Raw genomic sequence first — 26,359 nt, forward strand, 5'->3', positions numbered from 1 at the left:
TTGGGAACAGTTACACTTGTGTATTATTTTTCTGTTCTCGAGAAGGAAGGATCTCAGTCGGGTGGGGGATATCAGGATGGGGTTCTAATCATTGTTCTGACCCGAATTTTAATGAAGATATTCTGCTACCCAAGTTTACTCAGCTATGTTAAGGCCATGGTCTCTCTGCCTACGGCTGCAGTTCCTACTGATGGCAGATCTAGAGAGGGTAATTAGAGTCTGACAGGGTAAGATGTGGTGTATCTGGCGAATAGTGAGGGGCGCAACACTACCAGATAGCATAGTATTCCGTGCTCCCTACATCTGATTTCTCGAGATGCTCACCAGAAACTCGTGAAATGCTCACTTCCCTATCCAAAGTTAGAAGTGAACCTACCCTAGCCTGCTCTATGCTTGTCTGGTTTGTGCACTTGCCTTTCTACCAGATTCCTAGCCACATGGCCAACTTTCTGTGGATATCCGAAAACGGCATTCTCCTTGGGCAACTGGCCTCTCAGTGGTTACTGAGAGTAAGGAATGGTCTGCATGATAACATACCTAGGATGAATAAAGAGAATACTTGTATAGAAGCATGGAGGGTTGAACAATGTTCTGGTTCATGGTATAGTAGTACTTGACGGAGCTAAAAAAAGAAATTGTCCTTAATTCCGGTTATACTGGTTCTTAGTATTTAATCAGGACTAGCAGGCAAACAGATAAGCTTTGTGGCCTGGTTTGAAGGTGTACAGTTATAGGATCAAGCCCAACCACAGCGGGATGGTTAAACAAGTTGAAAGTTCTCAGTTGAAATATGGAGAACAGGATGTTACAAGTTTGAGTATCTGTAAGGCCGACTCAGCGTTCCTTGCTTCCTTCCAAAGGTTGGTAAACTCAGTATCACTAAACTAAGTAATAATAACACCTGTTATTTATGGGGCATAGAAACCACAGAAGGCGGTATGAAACGCTACATAAAACCAAATTATTACCAGCATTAATAATATTATTATGCATTTACGGTACATGCATTCAGAGCACAGACTGCGAAACGTGCCACTGGTGAGGGGCTTTTTTAAACTTTCAATTTCTTAACAGGAAAATAAAACACTTAGTTTCACTTTGTGCATTTAGAACATCATTCCAGAATAACAAGCATACAGGTGTCTGAATAGCTAGACCCTTCCTTTAGGATTTACCTGATGCTCTAAGTTGACCCAGCAACTGAGTTCGCATTCCAATTATGATTTCCATTGTGGCCTGGGAGAGAAAGTTCTTCTCACAAAATGCTCTCTCCCATCCATCACTTCTTGCTTTTTGCCACGCCTGTAGAAAACAAGTGAGATTTCAAAAAAGTTGTAAATGCAATCGAAAATATTTCTACATTTGCATCCAAATCCACCACATCAGAACACTAAAATGGCACCCTGTAATGGATGCCCTAGGTGACCCACCGCAACCAGTGTCGACCAGTTTTTGTCACTATTATTGTTTTTAATTAGATTGTGATTTTTGCATTCCACCTAAATTGGCGTTTCATGAAATAGCGAAGCTCACTGATGTGGACGTGCAGCCACTGGTATGAGGAGACGATTGTAGACTGTCAAAAAACACTCAACGTCCATGAAGCCAGATACTGCCTCAAATGTAAAAAAAAAAATAATAATAAATAAATAAACTCCTATTTTAATCCTCAAATTGGCAAAAGGTACTCCGGATCTGGGAAGTCACAGGAAGACACAACCTTTTGAAAAATTCAGGGACAGGCCTTGCAGAGCACTATGGGCCCCCTAGAAGGCCATGCGCAGCTGGCTCAGTGGTACAGTCTCGGCTTAGGAGGTTTTGGCATATGGAAGGCTGAAAGCAAGGCTGGCCAGCCAGAAGGGTAACCCTTGCTATGCATCACTAAGAACTGTGTTCCCCAAGGAGTTGAATGCAGAGAGGTTGAGCGCAGCGCCTCGCCAATGGCTGTGTCTTGGGGGTTGGTTGTAGAGAGTGTGGATATGGTATGTCATGAAATAAATTGACTGAAATATTTTTTGAGGGGTAACTTATGGTTTCTTCGGCTCATAAATCATCAACCTATGTTAAATAAACAAATTATTCTCCCTTACAATAAACAAGAAAAGTGAAGTTATGGCAGGGGAACAAACCTTTTTGGACTCCTCCTCCCTTCTGTGTCAGAGAAAGGAGGTAGGCCTCTATCTCATCCTTCTTTTTTGTGCTAGAATGCAACTGGCATAGATATTTTGCTTGGGCACAAAAAATAACCCTATTGACATTGGTTTGAAAAGACCACATGGGTTGACCCACCACACCCCTGGTATTGTAACTGCTTATTCCGTAGATAACATGTACACTGGATGTTGCGGGCGCTTACTGCCATTGTCAGAGACACTATAGACAAACAGCAGGTAAAATCAGGACTATCTCATCCTTCACAAAATTCAAAAACCACCTAAAAGTCCTTTTCCTCAACCGCTTTCTCCAGAATGGATAGACGCCGTCCAAAAGCAAATCCCTGCTCTTCGTCTCTCCCAGACATTGCTGCTCTAAGACTCACCTCCTCCCTGCTATTTGACCCCCGTCTGCTCCCCCCACCCACCTAAGTGGTTCAACCCCAAGACAACGTGCTCTGTATGGGGTTATCTCAGGACTCGCGTACTACCACGATGCTGCTCAGCGCACGCGGACCTTCCGAGCCCATATGTGAATACGGCTTTATTGTATGAATCTTACTCAAAAACTGCTGTGAAGCGCTCCAATACCCTCGGGTCAGGCTAGCGCTGTATAAAACTCCTCAATAAATAAATAAAATAAAAATAAACAAAGTGTTACACCAGTCTCAGCTTCTTGCAGTAGTAGAATAATAGAATGATGTTGTGTTGGAAAGCTCAAAGGCTTAACCGATGCCTGCTGCCTTGCTTGGTCCATCAGACCACCTAGACCGCCTCTTAACAACCAAACAGAAGATACAAAGGGCCCTGTTGTCAAAAAATATTTGGCAATAAATGTGAGTGTTCTCCACACTGGCCACTGAATAACTGCCAAAAATGTTGGTGTAAAAGAAACATTGAAAGAATCGAGCATGGGAGTGGATCAACTTCGTAAACAAGTGACTGGCCTACAAGACTGAGTACAATACCTAGAATTCACAGCAGAAAATGCAGAGGGGCGGCCATACACACATGGCAGCATTCAATTACTCATCTAGATGAGGCTGAAGTCTAGGATGCTACACATGTTATAGAAGAATAGCCAAGTACACTGTTACCACGCAATGCATCACCAATGTTTTGCAACAGAACAGCATCAGTCCAAACACCAGGGGCATTCCTCAGACCAATAACTGCTAGATTAGGTATCTAGAGAGACCGTGATATATTATTGCAGGAGGTCCCTGCTACTGGGTCCTTCAAGACTGGCATCAGTAATATCTCAGGATTCCCAGATTATACAGCTGGAGATCAATCCCAACGATGAGTCTTCTAGGAGCTGAACATGAGACTCTGTGAACTTTAAATCAGAAATACGTTGTTCACAGCTAAAATCAAAAAGATACTGGAAGTAAAGACGTCTTCTTCAGGGGGCATCAGAAGTCTGGAGGTGGCTGTAACATATGGCTGTAATTCAGGGTCCTTGACCGGACAGTCCCAGTCCACAAAAGAGGATCATGACAAGAATCAGAAATCTAGAAGACCCATCACTTAAGTGGATGCTGCAGATAGTTCAGCAGTTGTTACAACGGTGGGGGCATTGAGAGAATTGGAGTACTGCCAAATGCAAGTGATTCCAGTAGGGGCATTTCGTGGAATGAAAAAGACACACACAACGCAAATACTGCTAAACATATGGGACAAGAGATCACCGTTATGACTTCTGAACACGTACTTCAATATCTAAGTTCAAGTAAATGCTAAGTTACACATTTTACAACACACCTGCACATTGACTTATTTTATAGAAGAACAAACATTTTGGGGACTGAGCATGCAGCATTAAGAACAAGTCCAACCCATTACTTCCAGTCCATTTTGTTAATTACTGTAATAACATGAAATGTAAGTGACTGTGGTAAAAATAGGATACTACTGACTGCTATTTGATGCCTGATAAGGAGCTGCTTGCCACTAGTGTGAGAGGTGGATATATAATTTGTAAGTACATAATACTATACTGTCAATTTAATAACAATTCACTGGGTTGCCCACCAGGGAAGTTGAAAGTAGGCTAGGTAATTTCCAAACTAGGTCCTAGGTGGGTGAACCTTACTTAATTGCTTTTACAGTCATATCACAGGAAGGTGGTTAGCAAAATCTGGCTTGAAAGAAATTACAACAAGTAGCCCTCTTCTGATAAACTACATCTATCCCTATAATAGGGCATTGTTGGATTTGTCTGAGAAGGGCTGGTTTGAAAGAGGATTAGAAATTGAAGGACCAGCTGATCTGTAATCAAGAAGTGGATTATTGGATACCTGTAATAAGCACACACTGAAAATAGAGAAACGGCTATATATAAATCTTATGGGTTCCTAACTTGGAATGTTTCTAGCATAACATCTGCAAGCAAATACTACAAAGTGTTACTGTATTTAAAGAGATAGGGAATACAGATGTTGTTTCTCGAAGAAACCCAATTAGTTAAACCTAACAATGTGAAATTATAAGCCGAAGGGAAAGAGGAAGGAACAACATCCTGAAACCTTATAATACTCCCTTTCCTCATGAAGATAAACTCCACACCCATTTTGACAAAATCTTGATGAGAATAGTGAACTATGCACTCTCAATGGAATAACTGTGCAAGACTACTTCAGACTTTTGATTTCTTACCACAATCCCCTCCTGATATCAGTACAATGAAGAAGACCCTTTACTCTTATTTCATCATGGCAACTGCAATGAGGGGTTCTATAAGATCAGGGTTCAGCAGGACAATAGGTGAAGTCATTAACCACTACTTTGATGAAAATGAGGGCTCATGTGGGAGACAAGGTACAACGTTGGAAGCCTTTGAAGTAGTGATAAAAGGAAATGCAAAAAGATGATCAAGGGGTTTAGAGTTATAGTTCTGAAAGAGGGAACAAAAGCTGAAGGTGAGGTTAGACAACTCCAAATCGATAATGTCCACAACCGAATGGGGGAACTATGTTTAGTGAGGTCTAAAAGGTCATTTCCGAAATACTCAAAAGTATTCACTGTTTTGACGACAAAGCCTATAGAAATAAAATCACACTCTAAGAGAGACGAATCAGGAGTGTTGCCAACCGCCTTGTAGCATGGGAACAGGCCAGACATGAACTGACAACCTTGAGAGAACACAACGGCAAGATAATTCATTCTCTGGTGGAGAATAATGAAATATTTAAAGATTATTATAAAACAGTATATGCTCAATCCTTGCTCTCTCCCTACCTTCACTTGCTCAGATTGGAGAGAAGGTGAAGGCAGAATGGACACATACTGCGTAATCTGATAACAGAGATCCCAGAGATAATGGCTCTGTTGAACAAATTTGGTATCTGTCAAGTCTCAGGATAAAATGGAAAAAGATTTGTTTGTTTCCACAGCAGAAGATTACACCAGATATCCTAGTTCGATCTGAGCCTTCCCTGCTAATAAGGGCTGACAACATGTTCAAATATTTAGAGATCCACATTTATCAGCCAGAAACAGAGCTCACTGCAGGTGATATATATAACTCCCAGGGAGCAATCAGTCATATTGTGCATTAGGGAAAAATATTATTGTCTGTAGTAGGCTGAAAATTTTAGCAACAATGATAACAATCCCCAATTCCTATACTTTTTGGATTTAACCCAATTTTTTTTAATACTTGGATTCACGGTTGAGGGGGTCTGAAATAGCTATGGACAAGATACGCCTTCATATGATTCGAGATGTGCTCGGTGCTCCGGATTTTGGACTTTATACTTCGCCTCACAACTGCAATATGTGACCAAATGGACCCATTTGTTCACTAACTTTCTAAACCCCCCGCTGTCGTCTACTATCCAAACTGACTGAGATGGGCATATACTTAAGGAGGCAATCTTTATACTGAGAGGAGTAAAGAAAGTTGATCTCCCCCTAAAAGCTCTTAGCAGGATTTCAGGCTAGTTACTGATGTTAATCTCTTCAGACAGTTACTGTGGAAAATAGGCAAGGAGGCTTCAGTGGAGAAAAGTAGATTTATTCACTGCAAACTTCGCCCGAGACAGATGGCCGCCAGTCAGCAGCAGCTGCAGAGTCAACTGACTCTACAACTGGCAAACCTGCCTGCCATCTACTGCATGCATGGGCCAAGTACAAACACATAAAAACCATAGCAACTCTTGATTACCAACAAGAATGGTGGTGTGTCTCAAGGTGGAGCTCACGAGGGTGCAGCGAGCATGCCAAGAGACACAACAGGTCTGCACAGTCTACCCCATGCAGTCAACTACAGTTACTATTTAAAAGCTGTTGGGAGAAATGAACTCCTCTGTGGAGCTCTGTATTTTTATGAAACAGTGCAGAAACTATTGAGTTCCAAGAGGTCAATTTCTGGTAAACAATATGCCAACTTGAACTGCAAGACTAAAATGGGAATATGGTGAGATCACTCCAGAGATCAACAATAACCTATAGACCCTTTCGTCCTGGGAAGAACGCAGGAACATAACTTCACCACTGTACAAACTACTTCAGATAACCATAAATAAACTGCTCACGCAGTATGGGTGAGGTTGGCAGAAAACATCAGCTCTATTACCTGTTCCTTCCCAAGAGGAGTACATTCTGTAAGAGCATTGTTCTCTGTATTAGGGGAAGCAGGCCTACTTTGATAAAAGGAAGCCCATGAGTTGCAAAATGATTGACTACTTTTTGTGTGTTATTAGAACTGTCAGAAGGAGTTCTTTCACTTAATGTTTGGCTTATTCAATTTCCTGGGTAAAGTATCAGGAATTTTCTTACTCTAACAGGATCTTGTTGTCTGCGATACACTGTTTGTATTTGTCTTTCTCTACCTTTTTATCCTCCAATTCTGCTCCTGATTCCTGCACACTTGTTTCTGACTTTACAGATTATCCAAAAACCATGCCGTTAAGATTTTCTTTTTCAGTGATTTACTTGTTTATAGAATGCCAAGGTAAGAGAAGTGGACTTTAGTTAGTTTGAATAATTTGTGTTACCCAAATCAGACAGGCTACAGTTGAACTGGTCTGATCATAATGCAGTATTATTTGACAAAGGTTGCTCATGATGGATGCTCAGCCAGATGACTGCGCCTCTATTATTTATAGTGCCTAGCACAAAATTGAAGCTGTTCAATTTAATCAGCTCCTAACTTAATCACAGCCCGATTGGATTTAAGATTTAGCTCAATCAACCTCCAATTATCTGTAAACATGCCAACAAATGTATGGCCTGCACAATGAGTAGGACCATACACCACTTGTGTGAGGCCAAGACATGACAATATGTCAGTTAAAACCTCTCTGTCTTTGTCCATCTGCGCCTCCAAGTAGAAATTCAAATCCCCTGCAACTGCAAAATCTGAGGAATATAAACAGAGTTCCAGGAGGGTCGAAACCTCTGGCATAAAAGTATTTCCAGGCCCGGGTGGGCGAAAGATTAACAGGCCATTACATGACTGAGTTTTCGATAGTTCAGTATTAGAAGAGAGTGCTTCGCACACCACAGATATCAATTGGAAAATAGCCCACGTATGTTCTCGATAGCTTACAGCGGGAAACATCCTTTACGACGCAACTTTTACCACGCAGTACCTTTACAACGCAGGTTTTTCAACGTAAGTCATTACAACGACTTGCGCTGGGGGGCGCTCTAGGATAGGTAATAGTTTAATTTACTATTCAACACCTTCCCTACTATCCACGGGGACTGGAGTTGGAATAGTAAATTAAACTATTCACTATCAAGCACCCCCCAACGCAAGTCGTTGTAACGACTTGCGTTGAAAAACCTGCGTTGTAAAGGCATGCGTGGTAAAAGAATGCGTTGTAACAACGTACATCCGCTTACAGCTAATTGGCCACCTCTCTCATGAGTCCTATCTGGTCTGTGGATGGAATAGCCAGGGGGTACTGCTAAAAACAGATCTTTGCCAGAGGTGGGGTCAGCCCATGTTTCCAGTTTAAAAACAATATCAAGATTGTGGTGATCAAAAAAAGACCACATTCTATTTTATGTTTCGTCAAGTGACCCCGCATTTATGAGTTTGCAAAAACAACAGGTGATGGACCGAATGAGGATCAATGTCACACATTCAACCCAGTCAAAAGATCTGGGTCCTAATCCATCGTTTTTTTGCACTCCACACCACCCTGGGTTAGACAATGGCGATATGCAAATCAGCTCTGACCCTGTGCCCCATGGGAACAGTCCAGTCCGAACTACAAAAGCCATGTCCTTCCCAGAATGGAATCAAGCATCCGAGGACCGGACCGGTTTCGAGGTAACACCTCTCATCAGCCCGGCTAGCTTGACTCCAGTGGTGTGGAGTGCCTGGGACCCACGTCTGGGCATCCCCAGTACACTTATAGCGAGTTTGCAAAAACAACAGGTGATGGACCGAATGAGGATCAATGTCACACATTCAACCCAGTCAAAAGATCTGGGTCCTAATCCATCGTTTTTTTGCACTCCACACCACCCTGGGTTAGACAATGGCGATATGCAAATCAGCTCTGACCCTGTGCCCCATGGGAACAGTCCAGTCCGAACTACAAAAGCCATGTCCTTCCCAGAATGGAATCAAGCATCCGAGGACCGGACCGGTTTCGAGGTAACACCTCTCATCAGCCCGGCTAGCTTGACTCCAGTGGTGTGGAGTGCCTGGGACCCACGTCTGGGCATCCCCAGTACACTTATAGCGAGTTTGCAAAAACAACAGGTGATGGACCGAATGAGGATCAATGTCACACATTCAACCCAGTTAAAAGATCTGGGTCCTAATCCATCGTTTTTTTGCACTCCACACCACCCTGGGTTAGACAATGGCGATATGCAAATCAGCTCTGACCCTGTGCCCCATGGGAACAGTCCAGTCCGAACTACAAAAGCCATGTCCTTCCCAGAATGGAATCAAGCATCCGAGGACCGGACCGGTTTCGAGGTAACACCTCTCATCAGCCCGGCTAGCTTGACTCCAGTGGTGTGGAGTGCCTGGGACCCACGTCTGGGCATCCCCAGTACACTTATAGCGAGTTTGCAAAAACAACAGGTGATGGACCGAATGAGGATCAATGTCACACATTCAACCCAGTCAAAAGATCTGGGTCCTAATCCATCGTTTTTTTGCACTCCACACCACCCTGGGTTAGACAATGGCGATATGCAAATCAGCTCTGACCCTGTGCCCCATGGGAACAGTCCAGTCCGAACTACAAAAGCCATGTCCTTCCCAGAATGGAATCAAGCATCCGAGGACCGGACCAGGGTGGTGTGGAGTGCAAAATAACGATGGATTTGGGACCAGATCTTTGGACTGGGTTGAGTGTGTGACATTGATCCACATTCGGTCCATCATCTGTTGTGTTTGCATATTCCGCCCTAAGTGCGCTGGGGATGCCCAGACGTGGGTCCCAGGCACTCCACACCACTGGAGTCAAGCTAGCCGGGCTGATGAGAGGTGTTACCTCGAAACTGGTCCGGTCCTCGGATGCTTGATTCCGTTCTGGGAAGGACATGGCTTTTGTAGTTCGGACTGGACTGTTCCCATGGGGCACAGGGTCAGAGCTGATTTGCATATCGCCATTGTCTAACCCAGGGTGGTGTGGAGTGCAAAATAACGATGGATTTGGGCCCAGATCTTTGGACTGGGTTGAGTGTGTGACATTGATCCACATTCGGTCCATCATCTGTTGTGTTTGCATATTCCGCCCTAAGTGCGCTGGGGATGCCCAGACGTGGGTCCCAGGCACTCCACACCACTGGAGTCAAGCTAGCCGGGCTGATGAGAGGTGTTACCTCGAAACCGGTCCGGTCCTCGGATGCTTGATTCCGTTCTGGGAAGGACATGGCTTTTGTAGTTCGGACTGGACTGTTCCCATGGGGCACAGGGTCAGAGCTGATTTGCATATCGCCATTGTCTAACCCAGGGTGGTGTGGAGTGCAAAATAACGATGGATTTGGGCCCAGATCTTTGGACTGGGTTGAGTGTGTGACATTGATCCACATTCGGTCCATCATCTGTTGTGTTTGCATATTTCGCCCTAAGTGCGCTGGGGATGCCCAGACGTGGGTCCCAGGCACTCCACACCACTGGAGTCAAGCTAGCCGGGCTGATGAGAGGTGTTACCTCGAAACCGGTCCGGTCCTCGGATGCTTGATTCCGTTCTGGGAAGGACATGGCTTTTGTAGTTCGGACTGGACTGTTCCCATGGGGCACAGGGTCAGAGCTGATTTGCATATCGCCATTGTCTAACCCAGGGTGGTGTGGAGTGCAAAATAACGATGGATTTGGGCCCAGATCTTTGGACTGGGTTGAGTGTGTGACATTGATCCACATTCGGTCCATCATCTGTTGTGTTTGCATATCCCGCATTTATGAGGGCACAGGTGCATTTTTCCTTTGTATGTAACAGATTCTTCACAAATCACTGAACAATATATACAACTCGAAAAATGAAATGAATAGTACATTGATCTTTAATTATACAAATTGGGTATATAATTCTATACCACGTTTTAAGGTGCACTGGACAACGAGGGCTCTATGGGTGTTTTTAATGGGAAACAACCTCAGAGACGAGTCCATGGCATTTGCCACAAAACAAATCTGCCATGATCAAATGCTTGAGGACAAATGTGTTTTTTTTTATTAAACAGACTGGTCAAATACCTACCTTTCCTTTTTTATCAACTATGTATTATTTAAATAATCATAGTTGATCAATAATATAAGCATTACATCTCAATACCAACAACTGAATCACATATCAAAGATCCTCAGATAAATGGTTTTTTCCTCTTCAAAACAGGTTTTGTTAATCAAGGTCCCATTCCAAGTTCAAATTTGATATTGCTCAGCAAGGTACACCAGATCTTACCAGACGCAAGGTGCCCATCTATATATTGCCTATATTACAAAACCTATAGTGGTAGAAACCCATAACCGATCAAGTGAACAGTTCTAAGAGGTTTATGGGTGCCCGTATGGGCAGTTTTCCAAGGGTGCTGCGAGTCATCTGGCAGGTCGCAATGACATTGAGCGAATATACTATTCTCCTTAGAGGCCTGTACTCAAACTACCATTCCTATGAAGAGGGGTCAGGGGGTCCAAAAGGACATCTGAGTGACTCTATCATTAATGTACTGTAAACTGTGGAGAGGGGGGGGGTCATGAGAAGAAGTTGGGGCAAATAGATCTTGCTCCCCATCAGGTTCTTCAAAACATTCTACAACTGTGTACCATGCTCTGGAAGTGTCTATCTTTCCCAATCTCCTCTTTGCATCTCCTAATAGTAACTTTTCCTCATATTCAGCTCATCTCAGCACTTCAATTTTTCAGCTATGAATAGTTGGTCTTGCTGCTGTTTTCCGCCTCATAGTTACTGTCTTTTGGCCAGCAACAAGGCCAAACCTATGAACTTATACATCACTTTTGTTCCATTAGGCCATACGAAGAGTCAGAGCATATTGAACTCAGGTACTGCAGAACGCTGTCTATCTGTTGATTTAGTAACAATTATTTTCACCTCTCCCCAGTAACAGCTAAACTTGGAAATGTGGAGATCCTATGATATAAATCTGGTCCTTTCCTCCCACTGCATCGGTTGCATTTCACTTGAGCTCACAGATAGTTGTTGTTTATGTTATCTCGGATTGCATAAGCCCTATGAATGCAACAGGCATTCCGAGATATTTTGGGGCATTTTCAAGTATGCAGGTCTAATCCTCTTCGCTAATTGGCCTATTTATACCTTCCACCTATTCCATTTTGAGCCTTTTGAGGGCAATGCATCGGAGCCTCACCTATTCACCTCTGATCATGCCTTTCCTTAATGTTTACCTGTGAGCGTCCAGTCTCTGCACCAGTAGAGTTTGATTTTGTCCTGCACTCTCAAGCCTTTTAACATGGTTCTTGAAACATTCCATGTTTGTTTAGCGTCCCTCACACAAAGAAGCCGGTTATGTAAAGTATTGTTTTAAACCGGGTGGTTATTCACACATTTCATGCAGAAGTACTCACATAAAAGCAGGTACCATACCTGGAAAGCTCGGAGTAAAGCCATATGGTCACTGAATGTCCCGGCTGTGAAGCGCTTCCTGCAGAGCATGGCCGCCCGTTTCTGGGACGCCTGTGTCGGCAGCACGAAGGGGTCTCGGTAGGCCAAGGTGCAAGCGATGGTGAGGATAGGATCCAGGCACTTCAGCACGACTGCACAGAGCACCATTTTGCCGAGGTGAGGCTCCACCGGCAGGTCTGCAAGATGATATCCGAGCTCCGTCAGGTCCTCCCAGGTATCCATGGCGTCCACCGTCTGAAGGGGAACACGGGGTGAAGCTTCAATAGAAGGGACGCCTGAGAACCACACCCTCCCCTCCCACCCCAACTACGAAGCTTACCTTCAGCATCTGCACGGCATTCCGGACTATTAGAGCAGGAGGCGGCTCCGGGGCTTTCATAAGGAAATCCGCGATTGGGCAGTTAATTGGGGCGAGAAGTTTTGTGTGCAAGCACAGTTCCTAAAGATCGGAAACAAAACAAAGTGTTTAAGGCAGCAACGGCGTTTCCTTTCACTGAATTCTGAATTAATGATCTTAAGACGTTTGATCTGTTCATCATTTTGAATAGAAGGAGGATGCTGGAAGTCTATAAAATTAAACACTGAATCCAAACAGGTAACACTAAAAAGATCACAGACTTCTAATGAATGTAATTCTTGTTTAACACATTTCAATAGAGGAACGTTTGGTGCAAATAAATAGTACTAACAGAAAAAAAACGTAGCATTAGTCAACATTAAAAGAAAACGGTATCCCTCTAATCTAAAAAATAAATAGTTTCTTTATATCCAATGTAATTGTGTATTCAGGTTGCTTTGCCTAAAAAATGTATTTATAAACTGGAGAAGAACTATCTGATACTGTGTCACTAATCTGTTTATCTCATTATACAATGAATAACCCCTCACCCCACAACTGCAATAGAAAGTCAAACGAGAATACCTTAACTATGGTGACAAACAGAACAACACAAGGTTTACCCACCGCTATCAGGAACGCAAGGCAATCAGAAGAACAGTCTGACAACATCTGACACGTCCTGCTGCGGAAAAGCACATCCATTGACCACTGTCTTTAGGCAAACATTTTAGTAAGAACAGGGTCCGCTATGTGACCAAACCTTCCAGTGGTAGGCCTCAAGGCACATGGGATGTGTTACATTGCCAATATGTTCATTATCTTCACAATCAACATCTCATCCGAATCTGATCTGTCCCCATAGTTGAGCTGTTACAAATGTTGCTACATTCGACATGTGAATACAAAATCATAAATCCAGTGGACGCATTAGTGTTTCTCACTATTTCCATCAAGATGGCTAAAATGATCGTCAGGCAACTGCAAGCCCAAACCCCTCAATCGTGTTTATCTTTTTTTTCAGAATTGGTTTTATATTCTGCCACCCCAGGCCTAGGATGAAGTAGGAGGGAAAACGTATTATTGTAGTTGTCCTCATCAGCCAGTCTCAGGCTCTCAGTAGGGTGGCAGTAAAAGAGTTGATGTACATAGCTTTAGCACTATGTTAATAACCAACCATTACATCCACCACAATAGCTGAGCCTGCCCCAAACTACTCAGTGTTTCTCGTTCTAGGGACAGTCAGTCTTTAAGAGCCCTCAGCGAAGCAGCATCATTTTAGAACCCCACATTGAGACAACACTGCCTCCCTTCGGTCTGCAGGTGTCAATATCTTCTTACTGATGTGGACCTACATGAAATTCATGATCTTTCTTAGTAACTTCATTGGTTTTCTTCTTGGACCCCCCATGGAGAGAATATGGACAATGTTTTAAAGTTTATGTAGAATTACCAGCTTTTTGGCTTAACCATGACACATAACTACTCATGCACCTATAAATTTCTATCGCTAGGTAGCAAAATAGTCTTTAATGTAATGTAATGTAATATAGTCTCATAAAGCGCACTGTCACCCCACGGGTATCCTGGCACTGAGGTCATATTAGCTCCCCTATCTGCACATATTACCATGAAGATGGCTGATCTGCATTACACCCCTGGGAAGAGCCAAGTTTTAAGCTTCTTCCTGAAGTGTAAGAAATGTTCTATTTGCCCAAGATTAGGCGGGAGTTTGTTCCATAAACGAGCGTCTGCAGAGCTAAATGTGCTTCCTCCAAACCTGGTGGTTCTAAATCTGGGTGTGCTAACCAGATGGGCTGCAGAGGATTGGAGCACTGGCGTAACGAAAAGTGAGGGGGCCTCCCTGTACGGTACTTAGGGGGGTCCCCTCCGGGCTCAATCAGGAGCTCTCCCGGCCAGAGTTCAGTGCCGAAGTGGCCCCTTGGAGCTAGGGGCTCCCCTGCACCGCGTGGGCTGCCGGGGCCTGTGTTACGCCCCTGGATTGGAGGCTACTTGTCGGGGCATACCAGACAAATGTTTCTGCAGTGGCGCCAGCCCAAGTCCATGCAGGACCCTGAAGATGAATGTATACAGAGTGATTTGAACTGTATCCTCTGTGGTATTGGGTGCCAGTGGAGCTTTTTAAGGGACAGAGAGGCAGAAGATCTGTGAGGTTTCTTTAGAGCTAGCTTTGCTGCTATTGTCTGAATTCTTTGAAGTTTCATGATCAGGGAATTTGGGGCGTCCAATGTCAGAGCATTACAATAGTCCAGTCGACTCAGAATGACACTTCTCACCACAAGTGCCCTGGCTGTCATTGGTAGCATAGGGAGTATTTTCCGCAGTGCTCTGATAAGGGAAAAGCATGTTCTCACCATTTTGTTTACTTGGGTTTCTAAGCTCAACTTTTGTTAAAAACCACCCCAGATTGCGCACTGCCTCAGAGGGTGTAGGGGGCTTATCTGTCGGGATGGGCCAGAAGTTAGCCGGGATCGGAAGAGGGACTTTCTTAGCCGTGCAGAACAGGATTTCAGTTTTTTCTCCGTTGAAATGCAGGTAATTGTCCGTCAGTTATCTAGCAGTTTTTTGCATACATCCATGAAAACTGTTGAGTGGCATTGACTGATTTTCCTCTAGAGACAACATGCATTGCGTATCATCATAATGATTGTTGGTTACAGATATGAAGGATAAATCATTGTCATTATAATTCCTAAACATTTTAGGGTATCCAACGCCAGTTACTTTCTTCTCTTCTAGTGGGAGGTGACCAATGCATCCGATTTTCCCATGTTAATTTAGAATCTACATACTCTGGAAAATTCTTCAATTTCTTTGAGAGCTGTTAAGGATGACTTGGGGTCACCCAGAGTTACAATAATATCACTAGCAAATAAGCTAACGTTATGCTCGTCTTTGCATATATTGATACCTGTTCTTTGGGAGTTAGCTCTATTGTTAGCTTCCAGAGACAGCTAGCACTGCACAGCAGCATTGAAATTGGACACCCCCTGCTTGGTCCCTCTACTAGACATTGAAGTAAAGGATATGAGAGTTTGCCAATTAGAAAATAAACTATACTGGGGATAAATAATTTGACGGGCTCAATTTCGTCATAGTGTCACCTAGCCCCATTTTCATGACTATTTTACCAGGAAAATATTCCGATATGTGGTCAAACTCAATGTCTACGCCCAGAGATTCTGCACTTTATAGATCAAGCAGACGAGCTTTCTCCTATTGTTGGATGCCTTTCTGCTTTTAATGAACCGCACGTGTGGATTCTCAAGGGCTGGGAGATGGAGAAGCCATTTGTGATCCACTGGGCATCTTCGGCTGAGTTTGTCCACCCTGGCCTTCAGAGAGCCCTCCATGTGTTGAACCACCACGGATATGCCCTGCTGTTCCAGCCATGGCCAGAGACACAGGGCCTCCTGACAAAGGCTCCACAACTCCACCCTGTCTTGCTTGTTGCAGTACCACATGTAGGTGGTGTTGTCCGTGAACACTTGTACTAGTCTTCCCTTGAAAGAGGGTAGAAAGGCTTTAAATGCCAGCTGGAGGGGCGTGGCCAAGATGGCGGAGTAGGAGGACGTGTTCTCCCGGAGCTCCCGAACCCGTCCAGGCCCTAAGCCCTTAAAACAGCTTATTCTCCCCCCTCTACTGCTTGAAAGTGCCTGGAGGGTGTGGGGAGCTGCCGGTTTGCTCCTAGCCCGAGATCCGGCCCCGCTGATATTCAGAACGCCGTATGCCGAAGGCTGGGACGTCGGAACCCTGAGACGGGGAAGCGGCGGTAGTCAGAGGCCAGGGCTCGGCCGGGAGTGGCACTGTCCCCGGAGCCCTTGGAGGCCCACTACGGAGCTGTGTGGAGGGGCGTCCGAGGCGCCGCAGCGGAGGCTGATTGCGCCCGAAGTGAAGCCGGGCCGCCGTCCGAGACACCCTGCCCCTGGAGGCCGGCCGCAACATAACTCGAGGCCGCGGCTGCGGCCTAGACCGGAAGGGGCCGGAGGACCTGGAGCTGCGGGGAGGAGGCTCTGGCGGTGGAAGCAGGACCGGGGGACACAGCAACGAGTCCCGGTGCCAGCGTGGTCCTGGGAACAACTCCAGGTACCCCTATCCGGGGGTAACGTGCGGCGTGCCCGAGGCCCAGAGCGGAGGAGACTTGCGGCCGTGAACAGGCCGAGCGGCGCGAGTGACCCGGTGGCGGTGCAGATCCCACCCAGAGACGCCACAAGAGGTGAGGAGGAGGCCTGCGAGACGAGGGGGCATACCGGGACCCCAGGGGTAGTGGTGAAGACCTCCGAGAAATACCATTTGGAGGGCCGGGCAGCACATTGCATGGAGGCGGCGGCTGCGGCCTTCAACGAGTGAGCCCAGGCGGGAGTGCGGAGGCCTGCCATAGTGGGTTTGGACGCACGGCCAGAGAAACTGAGATTGGGGTCCCCTCTGAGAGCCGCTACAAAGCCGGAGTAGGACACCGACGACTGGGCGGTGGGAGGAATTACTCTGAGCCCCGGGGAATGGCAGGAGGGACCACCAGATTCGGACCACAGGAGAAGTTGACGCACAGTGATCTCTAGAGCCTGGGTGCCCACCCGCGGTTGCTCTAGCAGTACAGACAGAGCGGCCAGGAGGATTGAGCCTGATTCGGCCGAGGAAGCTGCGTGGGGGCTGACAGGGATAGGTGCAGCGAATCAGAATAAGGGCCCCCACCGACCAACTGGAGGTCTAAGCCCAGGGACATTGCACGTGGGCCTACCCAGACGCTCAACAGCTGTGAGACCCCCTCTCAGATGTAGCGGAGGTGGCAACAAGAGACTCAGCGGCCCCCCCACGCCTAGGGCTCACGGCACGGTGGGCTGCGCTCTGCCGGGGCACCAACCGGTCATCTGGGGCTGCAGCACGGACGACGGTACCAGAGTAGTAACTGTCTGGCTGAATACGGAACATCGCAGATTGAGACGAACGCCTCTGCCGGGAAGTAGGGGCCGGAGCTGGTACCGTGCGCATTGGTTCGACGAGCGGTCCATGACCGGAGTAGTTGGCCTGTGGACAAAATGGTGGGACAGAAGGGCAGCAAGAGAAATGACCGCACACTCCCTGAGATGCTCGGCAGGACCCAGGCCAGGGGGGACAGGAATCCATCTTCGCCGGGCTCGGCAGGAAGCTCACAATCAGCGGGGAGCCGGAGAACCCCCGGTCACTAGGTCCTTTCTGGAATCCCTTTTTGGCATGAGGTACTGCGCCTCAGAGATCAGCAACTAGACCTTCAAGCGCACAATGAGGATTTGGAAAACAGGTCTCAAAGGAACAACATAAGGGTCAGAGGAATACCATCTTCGGAGGAGGGCACAGAAGTGGCCAGTTATTTGCGGGAGCTCTTCAGGGACATACTGGGGGAGGCTGCGGACTTTCCCATACGGATAGACAGGGCGCACAGAGTGGGACCACAACAGTGAGCAGCGGCCCCGCCACCGGACATACTGGCCTTCCTCCCCGATTTCCCGCTGAAGGAACGGATCATGGCTGAGGCACGAAAGAAACAATCATTAACGTTCCGTGGTCACCCTGTGGCTTTATATCAGGACCTTTCTGCAATCACACTACAAAAGCGTAAAGCGTTCAAGATAGCGACAGACTTCCTGCGGCAGCACGAAACGCCCTACTCGTGGGGACACCCTTTCCGCCTCATCTTCAAATGGAATGGCGAGACGCATCAGCTGCGGTCTCTGCAGGACACGTGTGAAGTATTAGGGATCACAGCGGAAGAAGAGGAATCCCCCACACCACGGAGGAGACGCACCACCGACGACGGCTGGCGAAGGGTCTCAAGGCGCAGGACTACGACCACATCACGGAGGCCGGGCTCACCCACCATCAAGGCCGAGATGGCAAGTGCCATCCAAACTGTATCCAGAGACTAAGCTGTTGGTGGAAGTGTCGCATTGACAGCGTAAGACTGCTCCGGGGGGAGAACGACATAGCATTGCTGTTGTTGCAGGCTTGGGGGCGTGAAGAGGGGGAGGGATCGGGTGGGAGGAAGCGTGTGGCTGGACGTCCACCAAGGTATCATACCACAGACTTGTCCGGTAGGGACATGACTGGGACTATAGGTACGAAGGTTCCGGGGGGTTGGGAGAGGTAGAAGGGGAAGGGGAAGTTTGGAGGGGGAGTTGGGGGAATGGGAGGGGGGAGTTGGGGAGTTGGGGGCCAGGGGACTGGGGAGTTGAGTGGGGGAGGGTAAGGAAGATCCGTCCAGTGCTCTTGATGCATCCGCACCGCCCTGTCGGGGCTCTCAGGTAAGTTTGGCTAATGGTCTATTGCTCAGTGACCCTGATCCACTGCTTCTGTCACACTGTCTCACTCACACATGGCGGGCCTTAAAGTTGTGACCCTAAATGTCAAGGGGCTTAATAATCCAACTAAAAGAAGAGCGGTCCTGTCGCTACTAGAGGGCACGCAAGCAGACATCTGTCTTCTCCAGGAGACTCATCTACTAACGTGTGACTGCCATAGGCTGCTGTCACGCCACTTCCCCACGCAGTTCTTCTCCTCGAACACCACCAAAACAGCTGGGGTGGCAATCTTAGTGTCCAAGTCCTTTAGGGGGGAAGTTTTGCACAAATTTGCAGAGCAGAAAGGGAGACTTTTAGCCTATAGATTCAAGCTGGGGGCCTTGACGTTCACTATTGGGACAATCTACAGCCCAAACGAGCATCAGGAACGCTTCCTTCACTCTGCACTATTGGACGTCACAGCGTCACCTGACAGACACATTATCCTAGGGGGGGATCTGAACATGGTGTTTGACTCCTCGGTGGATAGGTCGGCTCAGCGTCACCCACAAACTGGGGAATTGTCGCAAACGGGGAAAACACAACTGGCTGACTTGGATCTTCACGATCTTTGGCGCCGGCTTCACCCCTCAGATAGGGACTACTCTTACTATTCACATGCACACAAGACATATGCCAGACTAGACTATCTGATGGTCACCGGTCCGGTCCGCGATCTAGCCACGGCGTCCGAGATAGGTGTCCTTTTTCTCTCGGATCACGCGCTGGTTTCTGGGACCTTTGCTCTTCCGTCGGACCCGGCTCATCGCGGGGTGTGGCGCCTTAGAGACGCTCTCCTGCACAAAAAAACAGTGGTGAAACGCATAATAGAGTCGATAGGAGATTTCCAGTCTCACAATGATAACACTGACACCCAGCTGGCGACCCAATGGGCAGCACTTAAGGCAGTATTGAGGGGAGAGTTCATTGCGATCTCGGCGGAAAACAAAGATAGGCGGCTAAAACGGGAAGAACTCTCGCAAAAAGTCAGGGAACTTGAGCAGGTACATCGCCGCACCGGGGCCCCCTGGATTTGGAGGCAGCTGAAGGCAGCGAGGAAACTCCTGTCGACCCTGGACTCGGACAGAGCGGAATACGCGGCGCTACGTCTGAAACATGCTTACTACGAGGGAGGTGACAGATGTGGTCGTCTACTAGCGAACAAACTCAGGGTGGCACACCAATGTCGTCGGGTAAAGGAGATTGCGGTTGGTGCTGGGCTGACGGTCACCGACGACGACGAGATAGCTGAAGCCTTCCGCCAATTCTACGCTGAGCTATATGTGGAGGAGAGTTCGATGTTGCGGGAACCGGATGCCTATCTGGACACGGTTACCCTTTCATCCCTAGCACCACTGCAGTCGGAGTACTTAGAACGAGAGATTCGGAGCGAGGAGGTTATTGCTGCCATCTCTAGACTTAAACATGGGAAAGCCCCAGGCCCTGACGGCTATACCACTCTCTTTTACAGAACGTTTAGTACCACATTGGCACCCATTCTAGCCAGACTGTTTAACTCCTTCTCCGCCCCTGGGGCTATCCCCCCCGATCTCTTGCAAGCCACGGTGTCGGTCATACCTAAGCCGGGGAAAGACCGGACTCAGTGCAGCTCATACCGGCCAATCTCCCTCTTAAATGTTGATCTCAAATCATACACAGGTATCCTTGCAGCTAGACTGGCACAGCATCTCCCAGGTTTGGTGGAGCCGGACCAGGCCGGCTTTGTGCCTGGAAGACAGACCGTAGATAACACCAAGAGAGTAGTTCACATCTTAGAAAAGGCCTCCCGGATCCCTGGAGAGAGGATGTTGCTGTCGGTCGACGCTGAAAAAGCGTTTGATCGAGTACACTGGCCTTATCTAGACCGGGTGATGGAGAAAATGGGTATAGGGGGGAAATTTCGTTCTTTGGTGTTTAACTGCTACAAGTTCCCGTCGGCGGTGGTACGGGTGAACGGTTGTAGCTCTAAGCGGTTTGCCATTGAACGTGGCACTAGACAGGGGTGCCCACTGTCCCCTCTCCTCTTCGCTCTGTATACGGAGCCATTTGCCCAGAGAATACGGCAGAACCCAGATGCGACGGGTGTGAGGATCGGGGGGTATATCCATACAGTTAGCCTTTACGCGGATGATGTGCTACTGACACTGGAGGACCCGAGACGTGCCTTACCCGCGTGTATTAACGAACTTGAGGCCTTCTCGAAGGTAGCGGGATTCAGAATGAACATGGGGAAGTCTACAGCGCTAGACATCTCTTTGACACCCGCAACGAGACGGGAGTTGCAGGGGCTTTTTCCCATGCATAGGTCGACACACCAAGTACAGTACTTGGGTATCCTGCTGGCGCCCACGCTGCAGACGATGGTGACTGTTAATTATGAGGCTCTGGGCAAGAAGATCAAGGAGGAGCTGGGGAGATGGGGTAAGGGCACAATATCCTGGCTTGGCAGGATAGCGGCGATCAAGATGACGGTCTTGCCCCAGATCCTGTACTTGTTCCGAGCGTTGCCACTACAGCCCCCCAAGGGTTGGATCCAGCAGACGCAGTCAGACTTATCCTGCTTTGTTTGGCAGGGCCGTAAACCCCGGATGAAAAGAGCTCTCACCACTTTAGCACCGGAGTCGGGGGGACTGGGCATCCCAGACCTACGTAAATATTTTCAGGCGTCGCAGCTGCGGTACCTGGTCGAGTGGAGCAGGTGGGAGTCAGTCAAGCACTGGCTATTCCAGGACCAGGCGGTGCGTCCCTTACAGGAGGTACCATTCCTGCGTAGATCGCACCGCCCTCCGAACCTATACGCGTCTTATGTCACACGGATCCCGCTGAGAATATGGGATGCTGCCAACAAGCACCTTGACCTCACCACGTTCCCCTCTCAGTTCACGCCCATTGTGGACAACCCAGACTTCACACCGGGGACGGAACCGGGAGCCTTCACGCACTGGAGAACAATTGGCTGCAGGGCACTCTTTCACCTGTATGGTGCAGACGGGGTCCTTTCCTTTCAGAGTCTCAAAGAGGACTATCAGCTGTCCGAAACGGACAGAATGCGATATTGGCAGGTACGACACTGGGCCCTACAGCCACAGGTGAGGGAGTTGGCAGACAGGAAACTGCTACCATACGAGAAATGGTTGGTGACGCGCACTTCAGACGCTAAACTCATTACAGATCTCTATAAGATGTTACAGCCCCCTCCTTCCCACTTTCATATCACTGGCAGAGAGAGATGGAACAGGGAACTAGGTAGGACGCTGAGCCATAAGGAATGGGACCAGATTTCGTATCGAGCGAGACACTCCGCTTACCACGTAGGCCTCACTGAAACATTTACCAAGGTGTCTACTTATTGGTACTACACCCCGGAACGGCTGCATGAGATGAATCGGCACATAGAGAACACCTGTTGGCGCGAGTGTGGGCAAATGGGTACACTGACACATGTCTTATGGGATTGCCCACTTTTACATCCCTACTGGAAGGAGGTGATTGACGAGATTGATGCTCACTTTGAAATAGAGATGCCCCGCCTCCCGGCTTATGTCCTGCTGGGTCTCCCTAATGGCTTAATGTATCCACTGAAATCCCGCAGAGGTAGGCAAATTGCCATAGCATTGGGCTCAGCGGTCCAAAATATCCTAATACATTGGCGCACGACCACTACCCCTTCCATTACGGGTTGGCTACACAGATTGTGGCATGTCCTGGGCATGGAAAAACTATCACTCATGATGACCGGGGAGGTGGAACAATTCGAGGAGCTGTGGCAACCTTTTCATGCACTCCTAGCTACAGAATTCAAGGAACTTACATGCCCGAGATACCTGAGGTTACTGAGACTTGCGCCACCGACAGAACACGCGGTTTAACGGTTATTGCACCGGGCAGAGATGGAGAGGAGGGGCAGGGGCAGACATACACACATTATACTACATAAGGCACTGGACGGGGAGGGACAGGAGGGAGGGTGGGGAGGGCGGGGTAAGGGTGGGAGTTGGAGGGGTTGTTTCGCTGAAAAGGGAAGGGTATAGAGGGTTTGTTTCTATCCTTGTTCTTTAACTAAACTAAGCAAGCGGGAGCGAAGCCTAAAGGGCCTCCCCTACAAGGCCTGGGGATCTTGAGCACTACTTACAAATGGGCCCCTCGGCACACAGCATTGATTCAATTGCTTGAATGTTTTCTTATCTGTCTCTGTACTCTTTCAATAAAATACTTTAAACATAAATGCCAGCTGGATCACTCAGAGGTTCAAAAGGTTGATGGGGAGTTAAAAGTCCATTGGAGACCAGAGTCCTCTAATCTCCACCCCAACCCATGAGTCCCAGCAGCCTCAGTATCAGTCTCACTGAAGTCCCAGACAGAGGCTAAAACATCAGTATCATAGCCTGAATAGCCTGGACTTGCCATTCAGGAGGATAGGCCTGAAACTGCACAGTATCCAGAGCAGTTCCGATAAAAGGAAGCGTCTGAGAGGAAATGATGTGACTTTAGCAAGATGATAGTGAACCCTAGTGAACGCAAGAGGGCCGGAATAGTCTGGAGGTGGGAGACCTTCAACAGCCACTCATCAAGATATGGGAAAACTGGCACCCCTGATCACCACAGATGAGCTGCAACCACCTTCATCACCTTGGTGAACACCCAAGGGGCACTGGTAAGGCGAAAAAGGAGCACAACAAACTGGAAGTGCTCATGGCCCAACATTAACTGCAGGTAACACCTATAGGCAGGCAGGATGGGAATGTGGAAGTATGCATCCTGTAAGTCCAAAGCTACCATCTAGTCTCTGAGTCAAGGACAGACAGGACTTGAGCAAGTATGAGCATTTTTAACTACTCCCTGAAAAAGAATTTAAAAGGGTGCATGCGTAGGATACAGCGAAGTCCACTGTCCTTCTTGGGCACCGGAAAGTAGCAGGAATAGCAAACACAACCTACCTCTGGTGTCAGCAACCGGTCTATGGCTCCTTAGGCAAAGGAGCCGTCATTTCCTGGCGGCTCAAGGTAAGATGGTCCACAGTCAGCCTGTCGCAAGCAGGCGGCATGGGTGGCAGGTTAGTCATGAAGGGGAAGGAGTAGCCCATTCAGACAATCTCAAGAAACAATTGGTCAGATGTTAGAGAGCTCCAGTGGGGCAGGTGATGGTGTATCCTGCCTCCCACTGGGTGTCAATGATGGTAAGGGGGCAAAATATAAGTGTTTGGAGGCTGTGGCTGCCGGGAGCAGGGGGTGGTGGACATGCCCGACCTCTGGCTGTCTGATCCATGAGCTCTGTGGGTACCATATCCTCGGCCACGCAGAAGCTGGGCTGGGCTGGGACCTTAAGCACTGTGGTAGCTGGGAGGGTATAGTAGTGCATGGAAGCTCCCTACATGGCCAGAAAATAAATTCAGGTTGGGTTGGCGAGGGGCCATGAAAAGGCCCAAGGATCTGGCTGTAGCTCTGCTATTTTTGAAGCACTCTAACGCTGAGTCCGCTTTGTCTACAAAGAGACAGGAGCCATCAAAGGGCATGTCCATAAGCAAGGGTTGGACATTCCCTAAAAAGCCAGTTGTTCTCAGCAAGAAATGGTGCCATAAGGCCACAACCGAGGTAAACACTCTGCTCAGTGAGTGGGTGGCATCTACTCCACATCTGAACTTAGCTTCATATCTCCAGCAGCAACAGCTTGGGAAAGTATGGTCCGGGCCTCCTCCGAAACCATGGGTAGCACCTATGCAACCGAATCCCAAAGAGCATGGGACTAAAAGCCCAAAAGGCATGCAGAGTTTATGGACTGCAATGCCAGGCTGGTGGAAGAAAACATCTTCTTGCCTAAGGTGTCAAGCCTCCTGGATTCCCGATCTGGTGAGGCGAAAGGAAATGTGCCAGGATTTACACAGGAAGTGAAGGCTAGGACATCAAGCTCTACGGGTTAGGGTGTTGGTGAGGAAATGAGGATCCTCTGGGGTGGGCAGTGGCAGAAGGCAGTCGTGCTGTTGACAGAAGCCCCTGTGCTGGGGTTGGACCAAGACCATAGCAATACGTCTGTAAGGGTTTCATTAAAGGGGAGAAGTTGTTCTGAGGGGGGCACTCCTGGTTAAAGTAACTCCGTCCAGATGTTCGTCTTGACTGCCACTGAGGGTAGGCTAAGTTCTTTACCTCGGCAGCCCTTTGTTGTAAATAAATGTCTAGAGCCGGGTGTATTATTATGGTTTCTTTATTAAAGATAGTTGCAAGTCAAGTCTTCAAGATGGTAATAAGAAAAGACTCACCAGGAATGACCTCCTTGTCACTCAGCCTGCCTGGTGGTAACTGTCAGTAGAGACCAGGGCAAGCCCCCAACACTCCATGATGTCACCAAAGGTTCTAGTGGTGACATCATGTGGGTGACAATGAAAACCCACAGACAGAAAAGAGAAAGGCTAAATATAACACATCTCTTTCTTTAGGGAAATCAAAAATATGAAATTAGAATAAGTAAGATTTGCTTCAGTGTACACATCCATATAAAAGTACACAGTACATTCCAAAAGTAGACCATTGAAAATAACGTACACATGGATATAAAAGTGCACAACACATTCCAAAGATGGAGCATTAAGATATCATTCGCACTACCTTACATCTTCAGGTAATCAGTAACAAGTCCCAAAGGTAATAACTAACAAATCCCAAACATAAATAGTCCCAAGTCCCATCCCCTTTCCTTGGGAAACCTAAACACAAATTGATTTTGTGATAAAATTGAGTCCACATTGCTCCGTAACGGGTACAACTCAGCCCGTGAACCACACCTTGGAGTACATATTGCTCCGCCACCAAATAAGTCAGGGTACTCACCACCCCTAAAACTAAATTTGGAGTACACTTTACCCTATAACGGAGTACACCTCACCCCGCAAACCACCTCTTGGAGTACATATTGCTTCGCCCCCAAATATGTAATCGGGTATGTACCGTCCTTTAAACTAAAATCGGAGCACACTCTGCACCGTAACGGGGTAAAACTCGCCCCGTGACCCACCTCTTGGAGTACACATTGCTCCCCCCCCAAATATGTAATGGGGTACTCACCACCCTTAAAACTAAATTTGGAGGAGGAGCTTCGCGGGCGACCAAGATGGCCGCGTAAGCTCGGAGCTCCGTGGACCGTCCGACCCACCGCAACCATCCTGTCTGAAATCCTGGTCCACGTTGGTGGAATTGTAATGCTGGTGGCCTACTGAGGTGGGGACTGCAATCGGCTTCCGAATCGGTGGATCCTGAGCAAAGTTACGTCGAGCTGAACTCCGCTCCGTGACAGTGCCATTGTCCCTCCGGACTTCGTCACTTCGCACGATCGGACTGCGTAGTGCCCGTCTGCCGCCTTCGTTGGTGAAGCTACTATGCTCCTGCTTGAGCCTTCGGCACCCTGGTCTTGATTTCTTTCTCCTTCTGCCTCTCGGCTGTGGACCTAGTTCTGTTGCCACCT

The 26,359-nt window shown here is 47.8% G+C and overlaps 1 protein-coding gene across 9 annotated transcripts in view; it reads right to left on the reverse strand.

Annotated features, from left to right (window-relative positions):
• The window catches only part of YTHDC2 (YTH N6-methyladenosine RNA binding protein C2), a 1,208,271-nt gene that overhangs the window by 539,911 nt on the left and 642,001 nt on the right, over positions 1-26,359 (reverse strand). For all 9 annotated transcript variants that reach the window (XM_086961045.1, XM_086961046.1, XM_086961047.1 and 6 more), the window contains 3 exons: positions 12,555-12,674; positions 12,197-12,469; positions 1,176-1,302 (listed from right to left, as the gene is read on the reverse strand). In XM_086961045.1, coding sequence (XP_086817171.1) covers positions 1,176-1,302; positions 12,197-12,469; positions 12,555-12,674 — 520 coding nt within the window. The remainder of the gene's footprint in view (positions 1-1,175; positions 1,303-12,196; positions 12,470-12,554; positions 12,675-26,359) is intronic.

This window comes from Lissotriton vulgaris, chromosome 3_1 (genome assembly GCF_964263255.1).
Source record: "Lissotriton vulgaris chromosome 3_1, aLisVul1.2, whole genome shotgun sequence".
Taxonomy (NCBI): domain Eukaryota; kingdom Metazoa; phylum Chordata; class Amphibia; order Caudata; family Salamandridae; genus Lissotriton; species Lissotriton vulgaris.